This window comes from Melozone crissalis, unplaced genomic scaffold (assembly GCF_028551555.1).
Source record: "Melozone crissalis strain CALT ecotype California unplaced genomic scaffold, PUWL_Pcris_2 ptg000045l_1, whole genome shotgun sequence".
Taxonomy (NCBI): Eukaryota; Metazoa; Chordata; class Aves; order Passeriformes; family Passerellidae; genus Melozone; species Melozone crissalis.
The window spans coordinates 16,617,766-16,640,738 of NW_026535823.1; the positions used below are offsets into that span (position 1 = coordinate 16,617,766).

The 22,973-nt window shown below is 42.7% G+C and overlaps 2 protein-coding genes and 1 non-coding gene across 8 annotated transcripts in view; 1 reads left to right on the plus strand and 2 right to left on the minus strand.

Moving 5' to 3' along the window:
- Nucleotides 1-25: 25 nt before the first annotated feature.
- On the minus strand, nucleotides 26-6,299 carry RPL5 (ribosomal protein L5). Of its 2 annotated transcripts, XM_054285788.1 has the most exons (8): nucleotides 6,191-6,299; nucleotides 5,580-5,649; nucleotides 5,368-5,483; nucleotides 3,819-3,953; nucleotides 3,051-3,253; nucleotides 2,019-2,196; nucleotides 808-896; nucleotides 26-189 (listed from the first exon to the last, which is right to left on the minus strand). In XM_054285788.1, exons 1-8 carry the CDS (start codon nucleotides 6,191-6,193, stop codon nucleotides 90-92), a joined length of 894 nt encoding a protein of 297 aa, XP_054141763.1. In that variant the 5' UTR covers nucleotides 6,194-6,299; the 3' UTR covers nucleotides 26-89. The 2 variants fall into 2 exon arrangements, with proteins under 2 accessions (XP_054141763.1, XP_054141762.1); XM_054285787.1 differs by lacking the exon at nucleotides 6,191-6,299 and having other exon boundaries at nucleotides 5,580-5,700.
- LOC128943405 (small nucleolar RNA SNORD21) lies at nucleotides 2,341-2,437 on the minus strand. The gene has a single exon (XR_008483703.1). It is a non-coding gene; the product is annotated as a small nucleolar RNA SNORD21 (small nucleolar RNA).
- Nucleotides 6,300-8,897: 2,598 nt separating the features above from the next.
- EVI5 (ecotropic viral integration site 5) overlaps nucleotides 8,898-22,973 on the plus strand; it is a 69,983-nt gene continuing 55,907 nt past the window's right edge. For 2 of the 5 annotated variants that reach the window (XM_054285771.1, XM_054285774.1), the window contains exons 1-3: nucleotides 9,160-9,177; nucleotides 19,511-19,562; nucleotides 19,818-20,047. In XM_054285771.1, coding sequence (XP_054141746.1) covers nucleotides 19,554-19,562; nucleotides 19,818-20,047 — 239 coding nt within the window. In that variant the 5' untranslated portion in view covers nucleotides 9,160-9,177; nucleotides 19,511-19,553. Of the gene's footprint in view, nucleotides 8,915-9,115; nucleotides 9,178-19,510; nucleotides 19,563-19,817; nucleotides 20,048-22,973 lie in introns of those variants that run through there. The other 3 variants (XM_054285773.1, XM_054285772.1, XM_054285775.1) reach the window with 3 other exon arrangements.

Below are 22,973 nucleotides of genomic sequence, written 5' to 3' on the forward strand. Positions count from 1 at the left end.
ATATAAATAAGCTGGTCTTACGCAGTTGCTTCCTCAATAAATTTATTGCCTCTTTTTCCAAAGCTTCACAGAAAACTGTGGAAGTTGTCTTAGCTCTCCGTTCTGCGCTCCTGGGCCCTGAGGAAGCTGGCCTTCTTCTGAGCAACGCGGTCTTTCTTCTGGGCAAGAGACATTTTGGGACAGTTCCACCTGCAAGGGAAGCACAGTGAGCAGTAGATCCAAAGCTAAAAAGTAGCAGTGCAACACAACTGTGATTAAGAGTGCAACGAGAATATAGTCCCACTTCTGTAACATGCTTTATTTCCTCATAATGATCTAAAGCTGTAGTTAAAACACCACAAAAAGCATGGCTGGACAGTTCCAATTTCTCTAGAGGTAAACTCTGTATTCTCTGTGACTGAAGCATAGATGTTATCAAGCCCAGTGCAACAGCTGTGTCTTGATTTCTTCTCTCCCACACCCTTAAAAATAAAAATAGTTTAGTACTGACAGAATAGTCAATGAGCTCTCAGCTGAAGAGAAGCAGCCTTCCCACGGAAAACACTGGGACCTGAAGGTACACACTATTCCAGCTATTCAAGCCACAAACATTCTTCACTTTGATTTTTTAAATAGTTAAGAGCTCTTGAATTTTATATTCCTACTGCTAAATTTAACTCTGAAACCATACAGAACTGCTTGTATCTTAATCTGGTCCAGAACACAGAACTAATGACGGAACTGCAAAACTGTATTACTAGTTTCACTGTAACTAAGGTATGTCCAACAGAGAAGTCACACAGATGTTAGAAAGAATGAGAATTTTACCTCTTTTTCTTGACGTCCCTCTTGGGTTTCTTTTCATGGACTGGATTATCCCGTATAGCAGCATGGGCTTTTTTATACATTTCTTCCATCTTGGGAAAAAAAGAAAAAAATTAAATTTACATAGTGGTCCAGTTGTAGGTTTATCAGAAATCCAGGATCCCTGTGCCTGCATTGTCCCCAGGCATGCAGTAATGCTGCTCTATCCCAAAGGCAACTCTGGCTCCATAATGCCACAAATTTTAAGAATATCTTTGCTGGTGGTTAATTAGGACCACTAGATCTCAGCTGTGAAAAACTTTTTAGATGTGCAAAGAGGAAGTGTCTATATAGTGACCTAAATCCTAGGCTCGCTTTGTTTGAATGCAAGCTATAACTACTATTTGTTTAGAAAGCAGATGAAGTTGGCATTTATATTACTTTCTTTTTATAATTTGTTAGAAAAAAACTAGCAACTAGTTAAATTTATCAAAACCCCAAAACCCCATGGAAATGAAGGGATAAAGAATGAAGTTTGCTGTAGCCTATAAAGGGGATATGAGGGAGCTATGTTTTAAAGCTGCAAGATCACTTACTAGGCGAACCAAGCAAGAATACTAGAGGCAGCAGCACAAGCCATGTGGAAGGAGTTTAATACTTGAAAAAACTAGAAGAACCACCTCTGTATTCTTACCCATCTTCTAGTATTTTATTAACTCTAAAATGTGAAGCAGTACTAAAATAAAGTGTATTACAGTCTAGACCTTCATGAAATGCTACCTTGGGCTCTCTCTATTCTCCTGGAATAGGCAAACTCCCTTCTAGGGTCACACAAACAGTACCACAGATGTGACCCACAACCACATGCTCACCCATGGTACAAGCACTACATCTGCAGAAATGATAGGCTGTGGGGCAGGATAAGGAAAGAGTAGAGAGTTTGTACAGAAACTTCTTACTTAGATTTTTGGGAAGGGGGGAAAGTGGTCCAGCACAGATTTAGGTCAAGTCTGATTTATAGGCAGAATATAAAGTTTCAGAGCAGGCAAAAAGGTTCCACTTTCAGAAGTTCTACACTAATATTAGAGCCCTTAATGAAGGAAAAAAAATTTTCTTTGCATAGGTAACATACAACATGAGTCACATGCTACATTATCAGACTTATTGGCATTATTAGAGAAGTCCCTATCAGCTTCTCTATTTAAATTCCCGAGCTCCAGCTGGATGAACCTTACCCCATCAGGTGTTACATTGTTCTTTATGTACTGGGAGAACTGTTTCTTGTAGGCATCTTCATCCTCCTCCATCAGGTACCGCATGTAATCGGCCACGTTCTGGCCCATGATGTGCTTGCGGTGCACCTCAGCATTGAACTCTTTGCTCTCCGAGTCGTAGCCAGGGAAACGTTTGGTGCTGTCAAACAGCAGGGACAGTCACATTAAGGCTCTAATGCAGAGGCTAAGATGCACACTGAAATGACTCATACATCAGATTCTCCTACAGATAACTGAGGGATAGGACCCTCTTATAAAAATTGGACGTTTTAAATTAATCTCAGCTGCCATCAGTCCCGTCTTGAAACACTGCAGTACATCAGACACACGCTGTGGACCAACTACGGCGTGTTCAGTCACTGCAAGTATCATCACGTAGCAGCCAACTCAAAACAACTGGACAATTAGCCAAGAATAGGACAGCATGGGAGAGGGCAGGAAAACACACAAAAGATCTCAATAGTTTCTTACTCCACTCCTGCTACCAGAAAGCAGCACTCAGCTGTAATACCATTGTTAGGTAACAGTCAAAATATCCATGTGGAAATTCTAAATGAAGGTGAACTGCTCAGACTTACTGCTGTACTGACAACTGTAGCAAGTACCAGTGGGTTTGTACCTGGTAAGTAATTTTTTCGCAATGAAATTAACACCTACACATAACTTTGTGAAGACTCACACCAAGCAAACACCCTTTTGAAGATCTGATAAGGGCATTCTCTTGATTTTTGGTAAAAGCAACAAGATAGTTCTTTAGTTACGACAAGTTTTGTAACATCTCGACAATTGTAAGATTCATAGCAGCACTATCAGAATTGCATTTGCAGATTAAAAACCAACCAACAAAAAACCTTCAAACCCAGAATCTAATTACATAACTATTACTAGGTCAGTACAAAATTATTCCAGCATAAATTGATTAGTGTAAGTAGACTGTCACATACATAAGCATCTCAGGCTAACCCCAAAGAAATTCTTTGTAACACACGTTACCTGTGAGGGATAGACAGCCCCCCATCCACTGCACCCTTCAGAGCACCAAAGACTTTGTTTCCAGTGGTAGTTCTGGCAAGACCTGCATCCAGGTAGCATGTAAAAGCACCAGGCTTGCCATCCACACTTTCCACATTGTATTCATCGCCAGTGACTTCAACTTGGCCTTCATAGATCTTATCAAGGCCAAATTTATTCAGAAGCTGTGAGGAAAGAAAGCACACTTTTGAAATTACCTCCATTTATTGATAATAATTTAGAATTACCATTACTTTAAAATGTGAATTTGCAGTAGAATCATGTCTTTAACAAATTTCTTTACAAAAAGTATGTACCAATAATAATAACAAAGATTCTTAACAACCACCACTGTAAGTGTGTCTGTTAAGTTCCAACCTTCTGTTCCTACAGGTACACCACTGAACATATTCATGAACCCCTGTGGAAAATGGATGGCTGCTGTTTACATACTTTTGAACTCTACAAGGTGCATTTCTTACATTTTTATCCTCCCTCCCTCCCTCCCTTTCTCCACCAAACTCAAGTGCTGAGGCATAAAAGTGGGCTGCTGGAGCTGAGACTGCATGCTGTCAGACCTCTCCCTGTGACTCGACAGTCACAAGCCACATCAAATCCATGATGGTAAAGAGCGAAAGTTCTGATTCTGAGAGCCCCCAAGACTCGGTGGGCTGCCACAGCCCTGAGGGAAGGGTGTCCCCGTTCCCTGAGGAGCAGCAGAGCAGCAGCCCCGGGCGTGCCCGTACGTACCCTGCGTGCCAGGAGCAGGCCGGTGCAGTAGGCAGCAGCGTAGTTGGTCAGCCCCACCTTGACGCCGTACTTGGGCAGCTCGTGGGCGTAGGCAGCGCACACGATCATGTCCCCCTCGATTCTGGCATAGGCAATCTGCAACACACAAACGTTGGGGCTCCCTGTTCCTCTTCTGACACCTACTCAAGCCACGCTGGGTCCGAGTGTGCAACAACTGCCAAGCTCTGCATGCAAGCTCAAGGAGTGTTGCTGCTTTGGTTTGTTGGGGGGTTATTTGTTTGTTCTGTCCCTCCCGTCTCCCCCCGTTGTTTGCTTGTTTTTCCAAAAGGAGTCATCAACTCCTCAAGTAAAGACACAAAGAAATGAAACCTGTATTAGGCCAGCTAAAATGTTTGTCAGCAACAACTGGTTATTACCTTTCCACATAAATCAGGCCAGAAGCTGCCTATAATAGTAACCTTTCAAAGAATCACTATGAATGGGGATGAGTTCTGTCCCATTTTCTGATACATCTCAAAAAATACAAGCAGCATGTCAACACTGTTAGTAACTTTATGGAATGATTTGATTAATCATGGTCTAAGACCATCATCATCCCAGGGTCACCTGTGGGACAGCAGGACTACCAGACAGGTTTCTGCTGTTCCTTTCAGGTACAGAATCTTCTCCTTTTGACTCTCACATCTCCTCTCTATATCCAAATGTCATCCCATTTCTGCAGGATTCTGACATACTGGAAAAGGACTTTCAGTCAGATGTAAGCCCCTGCAACCACTGATCTTCATTCATTAATGACTGAACTGTTCTCATCAGATAACTACTCTATGAAAAACCAAGTTTAACTTAGCTGCTTCCTTTTTGAGCTCAACAACAACTATTTATTATAAACCAGGCATTCCTAAGTTTTAAACTTAAAAGTTAGTCAAAACATTCTAAAAATTAAATAAAAGTGAGCCACAGTGAGGAACTGCATATGATGCTACACACAACCACAGCCTAACGAGCATGAAAAAGTGCCTGTTCTTGTTTACAAGCCTCCTTCAATCTCACAGGAAAGCCATCATAAAGCCTCAGAGCTTCATGTGAGCCACACAACACGGAAATAGAACTCTCAAAAGAGAACCTTTAGACATAGCACAAGTCAATGCAGGTTAACAGGTCACACTGTGAACTTGGTTGTCTTCAGCCAAGCAAAAAAGGCCTCTTTTTGAAGCCCTTTAAATATGGCAAAAACCCCCCCAGAGATATCTTCCCTCTCTCAAAAATGTTCTACTTAGCCCAGAATTATTAAAGCAGTACAATCTTACACAACAAATAACCTCACAGCAAAAGTCCTAACACATGCAGAACTTTTTTTCTACAATGCACACGGTTTATTACTGAAGTTGTGATAACACTGAAGATTGTCCTCCTCTAAGGAGCTGTTTTACAATGCAAACACCGCGCAGATCTGGCCTAAGAAACCCCAGGTGCTCCAAGCCTCCCTCTCTGTGCTGACCTCACCCTGCAAGGCTGGCAGGTAAGCAGCAGACACGGCGGCGGGCCTTACCTGGCAGATGATGTCTCTGTTGGTAACACGCACAATCATCCTGTATTTAGGAGTGTTGTACTTGTTTTTATCTTGAATAACCAAACGTTTCCGAGCATAGTAGTCAGTCTTTCCCTCTGAAAAACAACAGTTGCAGTGTGCAAAATGCATGCATAAACCAGAAATATTCACCAAGGACATTTAATTGTGTGTTACAGGCAATTTAATAATACCTCTCCTTCTCCTGAATTTCACTTGGTATCTCTTGAAGTACGCCTTATTCTTGACAACTTTCACAAACCCCTTGGATAAGAAACATAAACTATGCGTTATTAACATATAACCCTGTAAGCCAACACCATTCCAACTAAACGTGCCATGAAAAAAGGCCCGTCCGCACGGGCAGGAGCAATGACCGCGCTCATTTCCTGTCACTCCCGCACAGCCGCGACTTCTCTGGCCCGTTCCGCCACGGAGCCGCTTCCCCCGCCGCCCCCCGCCCTCAGCCGCTCCGACACCCGCACGCCGGGGCCCGGCGCGGCTGCTGCAGGGCACCGGGGGCTGCATCAGCACCGGCCCGGCGGCTCGGCCCCGACCCAGCCGCCGGTGGGACCCCGCAGCCCATGGGGACAGCGCAGCCGGTAACGGGGCCGGGCCGGGCCCCGCGGCAGCCCCTCAAACCGCCCGCGGCGCAGCCCCTTCAGAATGGCAGCCATTGCCACGCCGGCGCCGGGCGGCCGCCCCGAGCCCGCGACAATCGGGCTCCATCCGTGCGGACAGCGCGGCGCGGCGGCCGCGGAACGACGGACGCGATGCCGCCGACCCCCCCCGTGCCGGTACCGACCATCGTGCCAGGCACTGTCCGGTCCCTGAGGCCGGCGCCCGCTCCGCACAACGACTGCGCTCCGCAGCAAACGGGAAAAGGCCGCGCGCGCCGCGCAGCCGCAGCTCCTGCCCTGCCCGGCGGGGCGGGGCCGCGCGCGGCCCGTGCTGCCCCCTGCCGGCCCGGCGGACCGAGCGCGGGCGGTGAGAGGTGCGCCGCCAGTACCAGCCGGAGATGTAGCACGGAGAAGGGGTCTTAAACAGAAAGCAATCCATGGATTTGATCCTTTAAAAAGTCACCATTTATGTATATGTTATAGGATTTTAATTCCCGTCATTTTCTAGGGAAAATTCTCACAGCCGATCAAGCAGCAAGTAATTAATAACATCAAACCAAAACCAAAATCTCAATTCAATACTGTTCCTACAATAAATTATAGCTGCTTGGGATTATTGATATTTGATGCATTAAAGCAAGAATGTAGACTTGCACACATATGTACACTGGATCAAACAGGTCAAATGGCATTAGGTTTCTTGACATTGGCAGGCAATAGTGAATCTTCATTCCTGATGCATTTGTCTGGTTATGCTCATTCATTTCACTAAAAAATACAAACAATCCACTTAGCTAGTTACACATAAGCCAGTATTTAAAAAAAAATACTTTGATATAAATAACCAAGAAAGTTAAAGAAAAAATAAATGTTTACTACATCAGGCAAATACCAGCATGGTTCCTACTTGGTAGGGAGCTGCCAGCTTCGGAAGTAATTTAACTGTCTGAAAGGATGTTGTAGCAAGACGGAGATTTGCCTCTCCTCCCTGGCAACCAGTGACAAGAGAACATAGCCTTGAGCTGTGCCAGGGGAGGTTCAGATTGAACATCAGAAGGAATTTTTTTGCTGAAAAGGTGGTTAGGCTTTGGAAGTGGCTGCCCAGGGAGGTGGCACGGTCACAATCCTTGGAGGAGTTCAAGAAATGACTGGATGTGGCACTTAGTGCCTTGGCCTCACTGGCAAGGTGGTGATCAAAGGATGGACTTAATGATCTTGGAGATCTTTTCAACCTAATTGAAAAATGATTCTGTGATCTAAGAATGAATTTTAGAAAGCTCAGAATTCTATGTGCTTTTCAATTTGTACAGAAAGTATCTCTAGCAGAGCACTTTTTTTTTTCCTCCCCTCTGGCATATAAATCCATAGTCTTCAAAAAGTCTGCTGCTACTACTGGGCAATTACTTCCATGACAAATGCCTCACAGACAATGGTATCATAAGCAAGGCTTGTTAGGTTTTGTTAAACAAGGAAAAACAAAATCAATTTCTTGTTTTTCTCTGTAAAAACACTTTTTACTCCTCAAATAGCTTGCCATGGCAAAAGTCAGCCTGTTAACCTGCCACACCCACATGCTTTCTTGCTCATTGCCACCCTGCAAGATGGAGACCCCAGCTGGGTCTATTAGCCCCACCCCAGCATCTCTTATAAATTCAGGGTGAATGGCTCCTCTGGGCTTTTTTCCCTCTGGCTTTTAGTGGCAATGTTTGTTGGAAGGGTGACTGCTATTCATACGCACCCTGAACATGCTAAGGTAAAAGCTAGTATTTTCAATGCTTTAATGAAGTACCTTTTATTCATGTCATGTTGATAGGGGGAAAACCATTCCTTTAATGTTATTTCTCAATTTCTCTTGTATGTGGTATTTTGACTTAGGTGTGTTCTGGAGAGCAAGGGATCAAGCAGGGGTTTTAGAGCAGTGACAAGTACTTATAAGTCTCTTGGACTGGCAAAACTGATGCTTGAGCAGCATCTCCTGCAAGCAGGACAAACGCTCTCCCTGTTTGTCAGCAGAGGACTCAAGGCAGTACGGCTGTTGTCCCTGACTGGATTGACCCTTGTGGTCACTTGTAGTAATTGTTTCGGATCTTTTTTGCTGTTCTTGCAGGAGTGACAGCCTTATTTCAATGAAAAAAGTTTGGTTGAAGGCCTGGCGATAGCCTATCCTTTCTATTGCTGCATACTTTTTTTTTTTAAAGAATGTATTTCTGCATACTTGGCTATGAAGTAGTGTTATAGAGTACAGTATGTATTCTGGTAGTGTTGGAATTACTTTCATAAATATTTTTAAATTAAAATTATTTATTAAAGGTCTTGTTAGAATTCTTCCAAATGAAAATTTCTGTACGGTTTAGTCTAGGAGTCTCTACTCACTGCAGAATGACAATGGCGAATGGGTTCATTATTAGATGGGGAGCTGCTCCGGGCAGACAGTGTCTCAACTGTTTGTGTAACCTAATCGGCATCTGACTGAAACGTGTCAGACAAATGAGCCTAGGGACGGGCCCGTGTAGCCCGAGGCTGTGGCGTTCCCGGAGAGCGCGTTACCGTGCGCAGCTCCTAGCGCAGAGCCGGCGTTACGGAGATGCCCGGGCAGACGCTCTGACCACACCAAACCCGAGCAGGGGCCTCCCCTCGTGCGGCGGCGGCGCCGCGGTGGCTCCGAGCCGCTGCCGCGAGGAGCGAGTGCGGGCGGCGAGGACGCCGCGACCCGGGGCCGGCCGGGGCTCGGCTCAGGGCCGGGGCCGTGCGGAGGCGGCGGCGGTGACACAGCGGGCGACCCGCACGAGGGCAGCACGCGAGCGATCCGCACGCTGCGGAGCCGGCTCGCCGCCCGGCCTTCCAGCGTACGGCACCGGGAGCCCCGAGACCCGCAGGGAGAGCCGTGACACCGTACGGGAGCAGCGCCGGTGGGTTCCCGCCGTCGGACCCGCGGGCTCCGGCCGCCCGCAGGCAGCACGGCGAGGCACAGCCGCCGCCCGCCCCTCCCGGGGGGCCCGCGGGGCCGGGGCTGCCCCTCGCGGCGGCTGCGCGCCCAGTGCGCCTGCGCGCGGCGCGGACAGGGACGTGGCCCGGGAGCCGGGGCCGGCGGAGCGGCGCGCGGGGCTCGGCGGGGCGCGGACGCCGATGCCCGCACGCGCCGCCGCTTCCCGCCGCGGGCAGCGCTCCCAAGGTGAGGCGCGCCGGGCGCGCGGCCCCGCCGCGGGGGGCGGGGGGCGGCCGGGCCCGGGCGGGGCGCGGCGATCGCGGCCGCGCTGCGCCGTCCCCTCGGGCGGCGGCGGGGCCGAGCGGTGCCGGGGCAGCGCCGGCCGCCCCCGCCCGGGCCCTCCTGGCGCGGTGGGCGGTGGAGCGGGCGGCGCTGCCGGGCAGGGAGCGTCCGCGCCGGGCGGGGTGCGGAGAGGCCGCGCTCTGCGGCCCTGCCCGGCTCGGGGGCCGCGGGGCCGGCGTGTCCCGGCCCCTCCGCGCCCCGGCCCCGCGGGACGCGGGTGGGCAGCGGGCACGGTGGAAGCGCCCCGAGGCACCGGCCGCGGGACGGGCCGCGGCTCGGCGAGTCTCCGGCGGCTCTGTCTGCGGAGGGCGAGTTCTGCCTTGGCTTATCGGCGGAACGCCGGGCCGGGAACCCGCGCGTCTGTCGTTCTTGAGCGAGATAATTTTCGGTTTTCAAAATAAATAACGATAACTCGTGCTGCATCAGCCTGAAGGTGATTATATAATGAGGGTAAAAAGTCGATAATAATATTCTGGCTACTTACATATTCCAGGTTTATGGCTACTTACATATTCCTCAGTTATGGCCGTGCTTCCATGTAACACCTGCTAATCGTCAGCATTGATAAAGCAGTTTTGTGGCAAAGGAGAAGTTGGCTTATACGATTTTCAATTTCCAGCGTGTGCTGCCATTAGCACTGCCTGCATCAAAACATCGTACTCCATGTCAGTCTAGGATAGCTTTCTTTTGCAAAGATCACATGCAAAAGACGTAGAAAGGAGATGCTAATACAGAGAAGGACAGATAATATTCTTTTTTGCTTTACTTCTCTCCAAATTATTTACAAATTTTTTTTTTAAACTCACTTTACTTCGTTTACCTAAAGGAAATGGCAGTTGGATCTTGTTTGGTTTGCTGGTAGATAGCATTAAAATGTTTTTTTAAATGTGCCCGTTTATTTCTCTTCCCTTTCCCAGTGTGAGTTGACAGCTTTGATCACAGCTCTGTATTTATGCTTATAAAGATTTAAGGCTTATTTTGAAATGCATAGATATGAGTTCTTTCTCAAGTAAGGATTAGGAGAGGAAATAGAGACAGCCAGTGAAAGAAGGGCATGATCAGAAGGAAAGCACTCAGTATTATGAGTCAGCATTGCCTGAATTTTATCAAGTGGGCTGACAGCAGCTGTAGTGATTGTCACTGAGTGTCCATCCAGTCCCACAGTACTTTGAAGAGGAACAGATGTTTGGAGAAGAAAGCTTCAACAGAACAGCCCTACTTCCTTCCCATGTCTCTACCTACACTCCCACAGGTTGAGGCTTAAGCACTTCTTGAGCTTCAGCTAGTGGCTTGGATATTTTGTTTTGGTAATGTGGCTTTGTTTGGTTGGGTATTTTGGAATTGCTCTTCATATCTTTGTCTTCTGTGGACTTGTTGAATTGCTGTTGAACAAGTAAGCAGGAGGTGGTTAGAGTAGTTGAAGAGATAGGAGAAAAGCCCTTCTAGATTTATGGCAGAAGAAGGGATGGAGAAAGTGACATGCCTAAGCAGTTACTGTCAGTTTATTTTCTGGGTAAGACTGATGGTAAACAGAGAAGTTTTAAAAATGGGAAGACAAGTCCTTTGTCATGAAAAAACTTTGCTTTCATGCTTACTTTGCTATTTCAAGGTTCAAATATCACAATTTAGAGGGAGGAAAACAGCTGAGTTGGGGGTATGCATACTTAAGACTGTTTACCCTTTCTTACCCTTAAGTTTCCTTATCTTGTAGAAAAAAGAAATTCTAATGCTTAAGAAACAGAGAGAATGTAACATTTGCATTTAAAGTGTCAAGTGCATAGTTTACAAGAAAAAAATTCTTTTCTGGTTGATCCAAGAAACAATAATAAAAACTAACCCTGAGTTTATGAATGTTGCTTTCTAAACCAGCCTATACTTGCCTCGATTATGGACTCTTAATTCTTTTTTGTAGACCCAATTAAAACAGTAACAGTTTTAGAAAAGGCAGATAGTAAATATTATAGTAATATGTCATTTAAAGTAGTGAAATGGGTTCCCTGAAATTCTTGACTATGTCACTGAAGTTTGTAGGCAGCATGCTGAATTCAGCCTTGTGCTTTCTGTGTTTGTAACACTGCCCATCACATGTTGTAGTGTTTGGGTTCCTTTAAGCTGGGAATACTGTCTTGCTTTCATTGTAGTGATCTCTGCTCAAGTTTGTCCATTGCAGTGCATCCCTTCCTTCTCCAGCCAGTGGTTGCATGGAATGGGGGGCTGGTGATGGATAGAGCCTGGGCCCTGCTCTGCCTCTGCTCATTGTACACATGGCTGTGATGTGGTTTTGTCGTGTGTGTGTGCACAGAAACAGTCTGCTCAGAGCAGCAGAAGTGATTTAGTGAATTGTCACTTTTCCATAATTAGTCTTAATGTCATCTAACTGCTGAGAACTCTGGAAACTATTCAGTTTAGCCATCCAGTGGTGTTTTGGGGACAGCCTAGGATCCCTAGTTGAGCCTGCTCTAGGGATCATGCAGTGGATCTTCTTTCAGTCACAATGGCAGTGATGATGTTGCCAGTGTGACTTTGTTTGCTAATTGTCTGTAGGAGTGATCCTCCCCAGTCCCTGTGAGGCAGCTGTATATTTGGAGTTGAAGTAAAATACTAGGGTGAGTCTTAATTCTAGACAAGAAGTAAGGTGATGTGATAGAATGTCTGTGGACACCTATTTTGTCCTAATTTCCAACTTAGAAAGCAGGCAAAAGCCATCATCAAATATCTTTTTGTTCTTTTGCCTGAACAAACCTTACCTGTCTCTGGTGGGTTATGTTACTTTATTGTCTTGTCTGACCAGTATTGCTTTTGCTTCTATGGTTCAATCCTTTGAAAAAAAAAGAAAAATCCAAACTTAATATTTTGCTAGTAGGCAGTGTTCATGTATTCTGCCATATGGTAAGCTCTTGATCTTCCTAAACACCTGAGTTTTCTTATGGCCTATTGTCATGTCTAAATCTTAGTGATTCTTAGCATAGCATTAAATATCTGTTTGATGACATCATAACATGATCTTAAGAGTTTTGACTCATCAATATCTTATATTGCATTAACTGTTTTTTTTTCATTGTTTTCATCAGGCTGGCAGATGGGGTCAGTCTTTCAGTAATGGATTGTTGTTGTCATAAATTACCTTGCACTTGTAGCTAAGAAGATGTTGGAGGAGTTTACTGTTAATTTTTGTTATAGAAGGCTAAAACTATCAAATGTCACTTAAAATGGGTGTTAAAAAAGTTATTATTTAGCCAAAACCTAACATTTTGAACATGTGCTGTTGACATAACTATTGTGTAAAAGTTAGTTTTATGTGTCTCACTTTTCATGCATTCTTCTGGATTATGTGTAGCTCAAGCAGTAAACTACTTCCAGACATAGTAAAAAGAAATTCCAGCTTCTATGCTGTCTGAAACAGCAGAGCTAAAACTCAATATTCATTGAGCAAAGTAATTTTTTTCTCCATTAGAATGCATTACTGGTGGAACTTCATGGGTTTAGCTGAAGTCTTAGCAAGTATTTCTCAGGCCTTTGGAGAAAGATTTGTGGTCAGTCTTTCTAAGACAAGATTGCAAAAGCAAGTTTAAATTCCATGATGAGATGCATTAAGTTAAAATGGACCTGGGATTTTTATGTGAACTTCTTGGTGTCAGGCTGGCACAAAAAACCATCTGTGTTTCATTGATCTCCTTTCGTTCTTCCCCTGTTTTGAAAGAAGTAAACAGGCCCTTATTTGCAAATAAAAGTGCAGAAGTCAGTGGCCAACTAATCAGAACATAACTGACTTCATTTGATGATGAGCAGGTACATCATTTCTCTGAAGAGCCTTTTCCCTTTTCTTTATTAAATATCTAAGGAAAATTAGATTTCTCTGTGCTGTGCTCAGAGAAGGCTGCTGGAGTGCTATTACAGGCTTGAATAGCATGGAGGGAGACCCTGCCACAGCACAAAAGCACACTGCTTCCAGTTATGCTCTAAGTGCTTGTGTAGGCAAGTCATGACTATGGCAAGTAAATTAGTGGGCAAAATTGAATATTACTGCAGGACCACAGATGTTGGCATGGATTGTGTTAAAAGAATTGACTACTGCTGTTTGCAGCTGTGTTTATATTTGTTCTGTTTACTGGATAGCTTGGACACCTTTCCTATGTGGAAATTACTAATTAGTTATGCATCTCACTGCTGAAACTTTTACATTCTATTTCTTGTCTGTCAGCAGCTGCAGGTTACAATGAGTTGTAGTTCACAAGAAAGGCTGGCTACCAGTCAGTCCTTTAGAAACTGTTTCACTTTGGAGGTGGCCATCACTTTGGCCACCTGATAGAAAGGTGGCCTTTTAGCTGATCATTTGAAGGAGAGGAATATCCTGAAGGTGAGGGTCTCACCAACGTCTGTCATGTGGTTTTTTTTTTTTTCTTCTAGGAAGTTCTTAATAAAGTTTTAAGTGTGACCATATTGCATGAGGGACATCCTTATATTCATTGGTTTCTCCATTAAGTCTTATTTAATACATCCCTTTGGGAAGGGAACTGTGCACAGCCTGATAAATGAGAGATGAGCATTTTGGTTCTAACCTGCACATTGTGTTTATCTGGTCTCTAAAAAGGAGCATTAGACCTAGAAAATTCTTGAGCTGCTAGTATGTAAACCAAGTTGCATGGAATGGTAAGTTTTCATCAGATACTAAATCCTTTTAAACTTAGCAATTGAACTGCTTGTAAATTTTGTATCCTTTTAAATGAAGAGTTGTGTTAAAAACATTGATTTTGATTAAGGGTCAGTGAATGTTTAAAAATAGGACTCAGTTGTTTCTCACTTCCAAAATATGGACCTAAAGCTTTTAGTAAATTTAACTGCATTTGTGTACTTTTGTTTATTTCTGTCCTAATGCAGTGTAGATGCCAGACCTGCCTCCTTTCCAGGAGGAAGCTAGGCTTTGGGGAATGAGTAGGAAAGTAAAATCTGTAGAAAGGAGCTATAATTATTAACATGTGTGCTTTGGAGTGTGTTACTCTTTTCCAAGTGCCTGATGATACTTGAACACCAGTTAAATAATTGAGTTGCATTTTACTGAAAAGACAAAAATCCCTGAATCTTCCAATGTATTGCATAAAAAAACTTGACAAGGTTGATTTTACTTTAGCTGGTTAATCTGATTGTTGCCTCTGTTTTGTTAGCCAAGGGGATGGTCCTTCAAGTACATGTGTGAGCCATTGACATGCTGAACCTCAAATACAAAGAAATTTTGCATACTGAGGTTTAAGAGAACAAAGGAAGTTTTCTGTTAAAGATTTTTAGTGTTTTAGTTGTAGTCCATCAGTATTTTCTCTTGCAGCTCTGAGGAGCTGTCAGCCACCTTGGGTACAAAAGCACTGTATCTATTTCCCCTCGAAAGAAGCCCTCAGTTTCTTGAACACAGTTATGTTCCTGTGTCAGATGTGAAACTTTTTTTTTGCTAAAGGGCCATCTCTGGATGGACAGAAGATAGTGTCAGCAAAAGCACTGTTGGTTTGTCTCCTCAGCACACTGGGACAATGCCTGACAGACTGTAAACCACATTGGACTGCAGAGGTAATGAAAAACCTGGAATTGTTCTTGGAAAGGAATGAAATTTAGTACAACTTGGTCAGTGATGGAAATGATACTCATAAGACTTTTAGCAATGGTTTCAACCTTTAGTGGGTTGCTACAACATTTCTAATGAAGTTCTTCTTTAAAACACCTCATAAATTAGTTGTAGATGTGAACTGCCACTTTACCTTTCTCTGGGATCATCAAAACCCCATGACATGGTAGTCAGATGATGAATTTTAAAAATGATGCTACACTAACCATTGATAGCCTAAATTTTATACAATCTAAAAATGTTAGACTGCTTTATTTTTTTTGTTTCAGAAAGACTTGGAGAGCTAGTGTGTATCAAGTGAAATGGAAGCTAGGGAATGGTAGCCATGATATTCCTACTATTGTTAGGTTAAATCACAAGAAAAATCAGGAATGTGAGCATAAGTGAGGACTTCTCACTCATGCTTTGGCAGAAATCAGTTATGAATTTTTATTGTAGAAGACGCAAATAAAGCTTATAGTGAAGCCATGTTTGAGCCCTCAATTAGGATTTTAGCTTGTAAGGGAACATGATTGCTGGCTGACTCACCAGCTACATCTCCTGCATGTGTCATTGACTGAGTTGGTTTAATTGGTTCTACACATATTAGAATGCTGTTAACTTGGAGCAGGAAGGAGACTGGGTCTATGGAATGCTATAAAACTGGCTTGACACCACATATACAGTTTCAGACCCAATTATGTCAGACTTCTTTTTGTATGTAGAGTAGTGTGGAGATTGCTCCTTGTATTCTGGAAGTTCCCATTTCTTTCTCTTTTCATGAAGAGAAGAAATCATTGAAACAAATGATACATACAGTAGTGTTTGTGTGGGGCTTGCAGTTATTTTTACTTTGGCATATGGTTCGAATAATTGAGACAGTATTTCAAGATACCTGTAATCTTGTGGGTAATCAAGATATCAAGATATAATTGTTTGACACAAATGTTCCTCAGGGAAATGCAGGAAAAGGTAGTAAGCAAATTCAACATGTACAGTGAAATACCTTTTTAAAAGAAATCTAAATAGACCTTTTTCAAAAAAACAGATTTTGTCTGGCAAATGCAAATACAAGGAGTGCTATCATAATTAGGCTTTCTGAAAGGTGATGCACATTACCTGAGTATTCTCAGGGAAAGAGGCTTATACATTTGTGTGTAATGTGGAATGTTGCAGTCTACCTTTAGCTGGTCTTACTTAAAATATTTTATATGCAGCCTCATTGCAATATTCCTTTGAGTAATTTGGAAAACTAAACACAGTATTGTATTCCTCTTGGTAATAAAGTCCCGTAATCATCAGCTAATTAAGAATACTAAACATGAAGTTGAGATACTGAATATTATATATTTTAGTTGGCATATATATATGCCACATATTGTGCATCTGTGTTTAGTATCAGTATGAACATTTATTGTCTTTGCAATATCTTAGAGGATGTAGCAGACAGGCCTGTGTCTTGCCTGATAGACTTATCAGGTGGCTGAGAGTTGCTGGTAGTTCTGTTTTCCCAGTGGAAACTGTGTAAGAGTACAGAGTCTTTGGTAATTAAGTCTTGTGTCCGTCCCCCCCCTCCCCCCCCAATCATTTTAAAGATCGAAGTGTTCAAGCTCAAAATTCACACCTTTCTTTAGGAGGGATCTGCATGACCTTAGGCAGGCACAAGCCAATGAATAGTTCCTGTGCTCTGGGTTCTTTGGCAAGCTGGGAGCAGTGTAGCTGTTAATAGGATTGGGAGCCTGAGTGAGTGCCTGCTTTGGAGTTGGGAGATACCTGCTCAGTTCCACGTGTCCTCCTGCACAGGGTAAGGAGGATGTGCCCCTGCCTGCTTGTCTCCAGATCCAGCCATGGCTCCCTTCCTTCAAGGGAAGGAATTGGTGTCCCACGAGTGGGCTGGAAGTGACATTTTTGTTCGAAATCTAGGATAAATTGGCAGGTTCTTGAGTGATCCCCCTCCAGAGAAAACGCACGTTTTTACAATTGGTTGATTCTATTTTTGATCACACATCAATAATAATTAGTAATAGCTTGAGCATCCTGATGGTGTTCTTGGTTTGGCATACATCCCAGCCAATGTAGGTTACCTTTGTACTCTTTAAAGCTAACTTGGATTTCAGCATCCAAAGAATGCTGGGAATAAGAAGGAAACCAATTCTCTTTGCAGAGTTGAAAAAGTGGCTGAGGTGAGTTGGGCAAAGAATGCTGTTCAGTGGGGACTCCCAGCCTGGCTGGTCAGCTGAGCGGGGATGGAGAGCTTGCCTAGGTCTGGGAGGTGTTGGGACTCAGGAGTGGTCTGGGTCGAGCTCTGTGTGTGTCAATGGTTTCAGATAGCTGGCTAGAAATAGTTTTGGGGTACTAATTCTCTGATACATTCTGATGCACCTCTCAGCTGCCCTGAGAAGCAGTATTGTTAGGCACGTTGTTTTGACTGACTTAACTGCTGTCTTGCATGGTGTTCTTGGCCGTATATTTTTTATATTCTTCACACAATTGGCTTCTTAACACTTTTGAGTTAATTTTAATGCCCAGTGATATGTTGGTGAATGAATGCTAGCAAGATTCTTGATTTCTGTCCCTACACCACTCCTGTTTCAGTTGTCTTACTGTACAGTATAAGCCTCATCATTTATAGGCCAGATTGACCTTGAATTTTGTTTTATGCCTTAAGTCTTTCCAATTGCTTTACTTTGTGAAAAGATAAAAATTGGGTGTATGGGTTTTTATCCTGTTTGCACCACATAGGGTATTACTCAAAATCATTGCTTTTCTAATCCTTATACCTAAGATTCTTAGAGCTGTGACTCCTAAAGCTTGCTGTGTATGGCAGTCATTTTACTGTGTTAAGATTGGCCCTGGTTCTGCCAGCATTTATTTTTGGAATTACTTGTGATATTTTAAGCAGTTTAAAGCCTTTGAGAAAATAATCAGTCTTAAGTGAGATGTATGGGTTACCTTCATTATAATGTGATTTTATTCAAAGTGAAACAGCAGTAATTTATCCTTTCATAGCAATAGTGAATAAAGGGTATAGACTGAGTGAAATATTAATGCATGTATTAAACTTTGAATTTTGAAACCTCTGGTAATTTTCATTCCTTTCTTTTATAAAAGATGGTGTCAAATGCTAGTGTTGGAATCAATTTTTTCCAAGATTTTATTTAAAAGATATGTGTTGGGATCTTTGTGTTTTGGGTTGTTGCAGATTTTTTTTCCTTTTTTTCTTCTTTTTATATACCTGACTTTTGCTGTCCAACAGTGACAAGAACCAACCGGAGCCTTTCTGATGCTTATGTTGGTATCTTATTATCCCTGCCTGTGGTTGGCATCCCTGCCTCTGAAGACTTCCAGCAAAATTTGATACCATTTTCAGAAAGAATGCTAATAAGCATATGGAAATTGGAAATTTCTCCTAGTCTTCTAGGAGAGCTCTTAGGTGTCATGTTGTTGATGGAGAGTAAGTGGGAAGGTTGATTACCACTTGTTTGGGTTTGGCCTGTGTTGTTCTGCTTGTTTTCTGAAGGCATTCAGTGGGTCTTCTTTTTGATATTAAGTGAAAGTAAAATACTGATGGATTTGATTGACAGGAAAGTTCTTTGTAGCATTGTATCCAAATAAAAGCTTCTGTTTCAGCAATCAGTTACTAAGTCTATATATTGTGCTTCAGATAAATGCACAGTGTGATGGGATGGAGTGTTTTATTTCAGTTAAAATTTTCCTTTAATTAGATTCTATTGGAGGATCTTGGGAAGAGATTTTTCTTCCCTGTAGCTCAGTGTCTTTAGTATCTTAGTAATTATTTATAGGCTGTACTGCAGAATTCTTTGTGGCATGGAGTAATTCAGTGTTTTGAGGAAATCAGCAAAGTTCAAAATAAATAGTTACCAGCAATACCACTTCAGTTCCTCTTCAGCCTTGGTTTTACCAAGTTTTAACATTTGCTAGGCAGCTGGCTCTTCCTTTGAGGTGCACCTGGATTTCCTCTCAGTTGGGCTGGGGAGGGATTAAAATCTTGAGTTACTTTGTGTCAAAGCCTCTCATATTTTCAGATGCTGAAGGGAAACTCTAGTGAGGGATTCACTGGAAGATGCCTCCAGCAGCTGCTCTTTTGTTCTTTGCACTGGTCAAGAAATAGCAGCTGATAATGGTCAGCACCAGTTAACCTTTGCTTTCCCAGGCTCACTGCTTTCCTGACTCTAGCAGCACCTCTTGCTTTTTCCCCAAAATCCTGGGGTCTGTCCAGGCACAGTGGGACTGGGGATCAAGGACACTTGGTGTACAAGTGACCTGAAGAGAAAGTGAGAAGAGAAAAGAGGCAGCAGTGTGATGCCTTACTGTGAGACTTTGAGCTGTTGTAGATTTATGGGCATAGATTCTTGGTGACTGTTTTCTGCACACTGGCAATGCTAGAGGATTCTTGGTGTACATCAGAAATGTGGCAGCCCTGCTCCTTGTCCTGGCACTTTAGGGTTCAGTGAAGGTGAGCAGTGGGTGGTCTGGGGGGTTACCCTGATATTCTGCTTCAGTGTCCATCAGTAAAGTAGTTGATTGTTTCTGTATCTATATTTCTACAGTTTCTGTGCCATTATTTTAGTTTATCGAGTTGTTTTAAAATAAGCTTTTATTTCTATTTATTTTTATAATGGAAAGTCGGAGCTGATCCTGGATCCTGTGGTATTTCTGTACTGCAGAGATGAGCTCTGTGAGTATACATCAGGAGTTTCTCGGGGTTTGTCTTTGTGGATTAGCAACATACTTGCATGTTCCTTCTATAATACTGTATTGCTGGTGATGCTTGTGTGACTTCTGACAGCCTTGGGCTCCTGGAGAAATAAATGATCTCGGTGTTGCTTTGTGCCTATTGTATATTTTTTCCTTTGTTGGATGCCGCAGGTTTGCTGGAAAAAAGGAGTTTAAAAAGGACAACTTTTGCATCCTGTTCTTTGTGTCGATACAGGTGGCGACAGACAAGGTTGCAGGCAAGCTGAGCTCCACTCTCTCATGGGTGAAGAACACGGTGTCGCACACCGTCAGTCAAATGGCCAGCCAGGTGGCGAGTCCATCTGCCTCCCTCCACACCACATCCCCCTCCACCACTCTGTCCACACCCGCCCTCTCACCATCCTCCCCGACACAGCTCAGCCCCGACGACTTGGAATTACTGGCTAAACTTGAGGAGCAGAACAGGTGAATGGAAAACTTTTTGCTTTTCGAAGTACAGTAATGAGACTAAAATTGGTTTGTTGCAATTGTAGCATAGAGGCTGTTAAAGGGGAATTAGTTAAAAATTTCATGGCACTGCACTTCAATTTGAAAGCCCAAAGGTTTAAGAATTTGTATTTTTGTGCTGTGTTTTTACAAGTTATGTTTTTGTGAAACTCTAGAAGGTGTTTTTCTCTACTGTTTTTACAGGAGTGTTTATAGCTGCCTCTAACAGTAAGAAATTATACTATGATTTTTAAAGCATCCAATTGAAAGTAAAGTATCCCAGAGATGAGATTTGTGTAAAACCTTCTTACCTTCTAAAATCATAACGATAATTTCTATGAATTTCTTGAAATCTTAAATCTTTCTCAATTCTTTTTTTTCCCCACTTTTATCCAGTTCTTGTTTCAGCTACATAATTTGCTATGTAGAGAGATGGAACCATGTTCAGCCACCTTCTTGCTGTTACACTAGTGGTGCCTGATGCATAATAGCTTAAATTAATTAAAAGTTAATTCTTGATCAGTTTTTTTGTGTCCATCTTGCCTTTGTATGTATAGAAACAGTTTTCATGGTAGTCTTTCCATGTGCCTATTTATCTGCACAATTGAAGATGCAACTTTCAGGTGGATCAGTTACTCTTGATGTGCATAGTGATGCAAATTCACAAGATCAGTCAGAAATGAAGTTGGACTGTAGAATTTCTTAATGCTGAATTTCCAGAAGCCACACTCATTTGCACTTTTGAGGCAGGACTCCTAAGTCATCTGTCCTTTTGCAAAATCCGGTTATATTTGACAAGTATGTTTTGGTAATTTTTGAGAGGTTGGCTGTTAACAACTTGAACTCCAAGTAGATTTTTAGACTTGGCAGTTAGCTGCAGGGCTTTGTTACCTACTGGAGATGGCTATCCTTGAGCTGTAGTGAAGGTTTGATAATTTAGCTCAAACTAGCTTCTGTTCCAGCTTCTATGAGAGTGCTGGCCTTTGCACTGAAGCAGTTGAGGTACTCTCTTTTTGATTGGTTTGGGTTTTCTTTGGGGGTTTTTTGCTTTTGGTTTTTTTGGTTGGTTGGTGGGTTTGGGGAGAGGAGGCTTTTTGTGTGGTTTTCTTTGGTTGTGTTTTTTTGTGTGTGTGTGTTTGGTTTTTTTTTTAAATATTCTTATTCTTAGTTGGGAGGGGTTGTTTGGTTTGGGGTTTTGTTTTAGTTGGTTTATTTATTTGTTTGGTTTTTTCCCTGCTGAGTCACTTCTGAGGGTAGTAACTTTCAGTGGAGGAAGCGAGTAACTGGGGGGAGGAGAGGCAATGCCTGTGTGTCACCAGGCATGTCTTCTCCCATGTCTGCATTCTGCAGCCTGATAGCACCACAATTTTAAGGGAATTTGATACATCTGTCCAAATTTTGACAATGGAAGGAAGCTTCTAGAACCACATCATACACTCTTCCTTGTCTTCAAAGATGAACTCCATTTAATTTTTGCTGAGCAAATGAAAAATTATCAAAAGAAGCAGAAAAATGGTTAAATAGTGCTTTTTTTAGAAAGCTAATCTGCATTTAATCTGAGGCTTTCTAGTCTGTTCATGACTAGAACAACTAACTTGTATTTGAAAAGCAAACTGTTCTTTGGACTGCTTATCTATGCTGGAGTGTAATGTCTTTACATCTAGAGCCTTCTCATTGAGGCCTGCAGTCAGACTGCCTGGCTTGTTAAAAGCAGAATGTGAGCTTGGGCTTTCTGTCTCAAGTCAGCTTTCTTCATTTAGTAAGTAAACTAGCCAATCTTGTCTGGTTTTATCTCCTTTTAGCCAGACTTGTTGTTAGTCCCACACTAGTCTTGTGTGTGAATTCTATTTGGAGCCTGCCTTACCCAGCCTGTGCTTGCTGGTGAGGTACTGCCCTTTAGTACTGAAATTCGATGCTCTTTGCTGGCTGCCCTGTAGTTTCAGAACAGTTTGCATCTGCAGTTTAGCACAGTGGCACTTTGTTGACAATTGTACTCTGTTCACAGGGAACCATTCTTTCTTCTTGCTGGAAGAATTGCTGCTGTGGATGTTTGTAAAGGTTTTGGGTTTTTTGTGAGCTTTTTTGTCAGAAGGAGAATATGAATTAGGTAACAGTTAGAAAAGGGAAGAACTCAAATTGTTTCAAGCTATGTCTTGTAGCATTCTGTAATCTAATTATACTGAAAGTCCCCACAGAATAAAGAGGAAGCTCAGTCCAGAGTCCTGGTGGAACAGTTTGGCATTAGTAAATCATTTATAAAGTTTTAAATGAAAGAAAACAGTGACTAAACGTCACAGAACTTGCGACTTACTGTGAACAGAACTTCCTGTTTTCAAATCTAAGGACAATGAGTTTATCCAGGTAAGGTCTAATTACAGAAACTTAGTATAACTTTTACAGAAACCTGTGAAAACTGGAAGTGTCTCATTAGACCTTTGTTTTTATAATCTTAATGTTTATTCTATGCTTTTTCCTCTGTGATTACCTTGAATTTGGTTTTGAGTCATTGTCTTGGATTGAGAGCATTTCAAACTAATTTTTCATTATGGATCAGTATAGGCCAGGTTTCTAAACATTTGAAGTGGATTTTTAAAGTATTTTCTTTAAAACTAGATTTTATGCATTCCATTAATAAATGGAAAATTATTTGAATTTTTTTAATAAAATCCCAAATGAAAATTTGTCTTGAAAAGGTTTTGTTTTCCTTTTTTTTTTTTTACCATTTAACTCTTTTCCAAACAAAATACTGTTGCAGAAACTGTGCTATATATCTTAATGAGTTAAATTACTTTTTCCCTTGCTTTCATAAACACCAGTAGGTGAAAGCTAGTATAAATAATTTCATTATAGCAGAGAGCTTAAATATTGTAGGTATTTCTGTACTATTAAATATTAGGTATTTCTG

Excerpts from the sequence above, each read along its gene's own strand:
- RPL5 (XM_054285787.1), bottom strand. The coding sequence starts at position 5,685 with ATGTTAATAACGCATAGTTTATGTTTCTTATCCAAGGGGTTTGTGAAA. Across the intron at positions 3,954-5,367 it reads ACAGAGACATCATCTGCCAG|ATTGCCTATGCCAGAATCGA; the intron begins GTAAGGCCCGCC and ends TGTGTGTTGCAG. Across the intron at positions 3,254-3,818 it reads GCCTGCTCCTGGCACGCAGG|CTTCTGAATAAATTTGGCCT; the intron begins GTACGTACGGGC and ends CTTTCCTCACAG.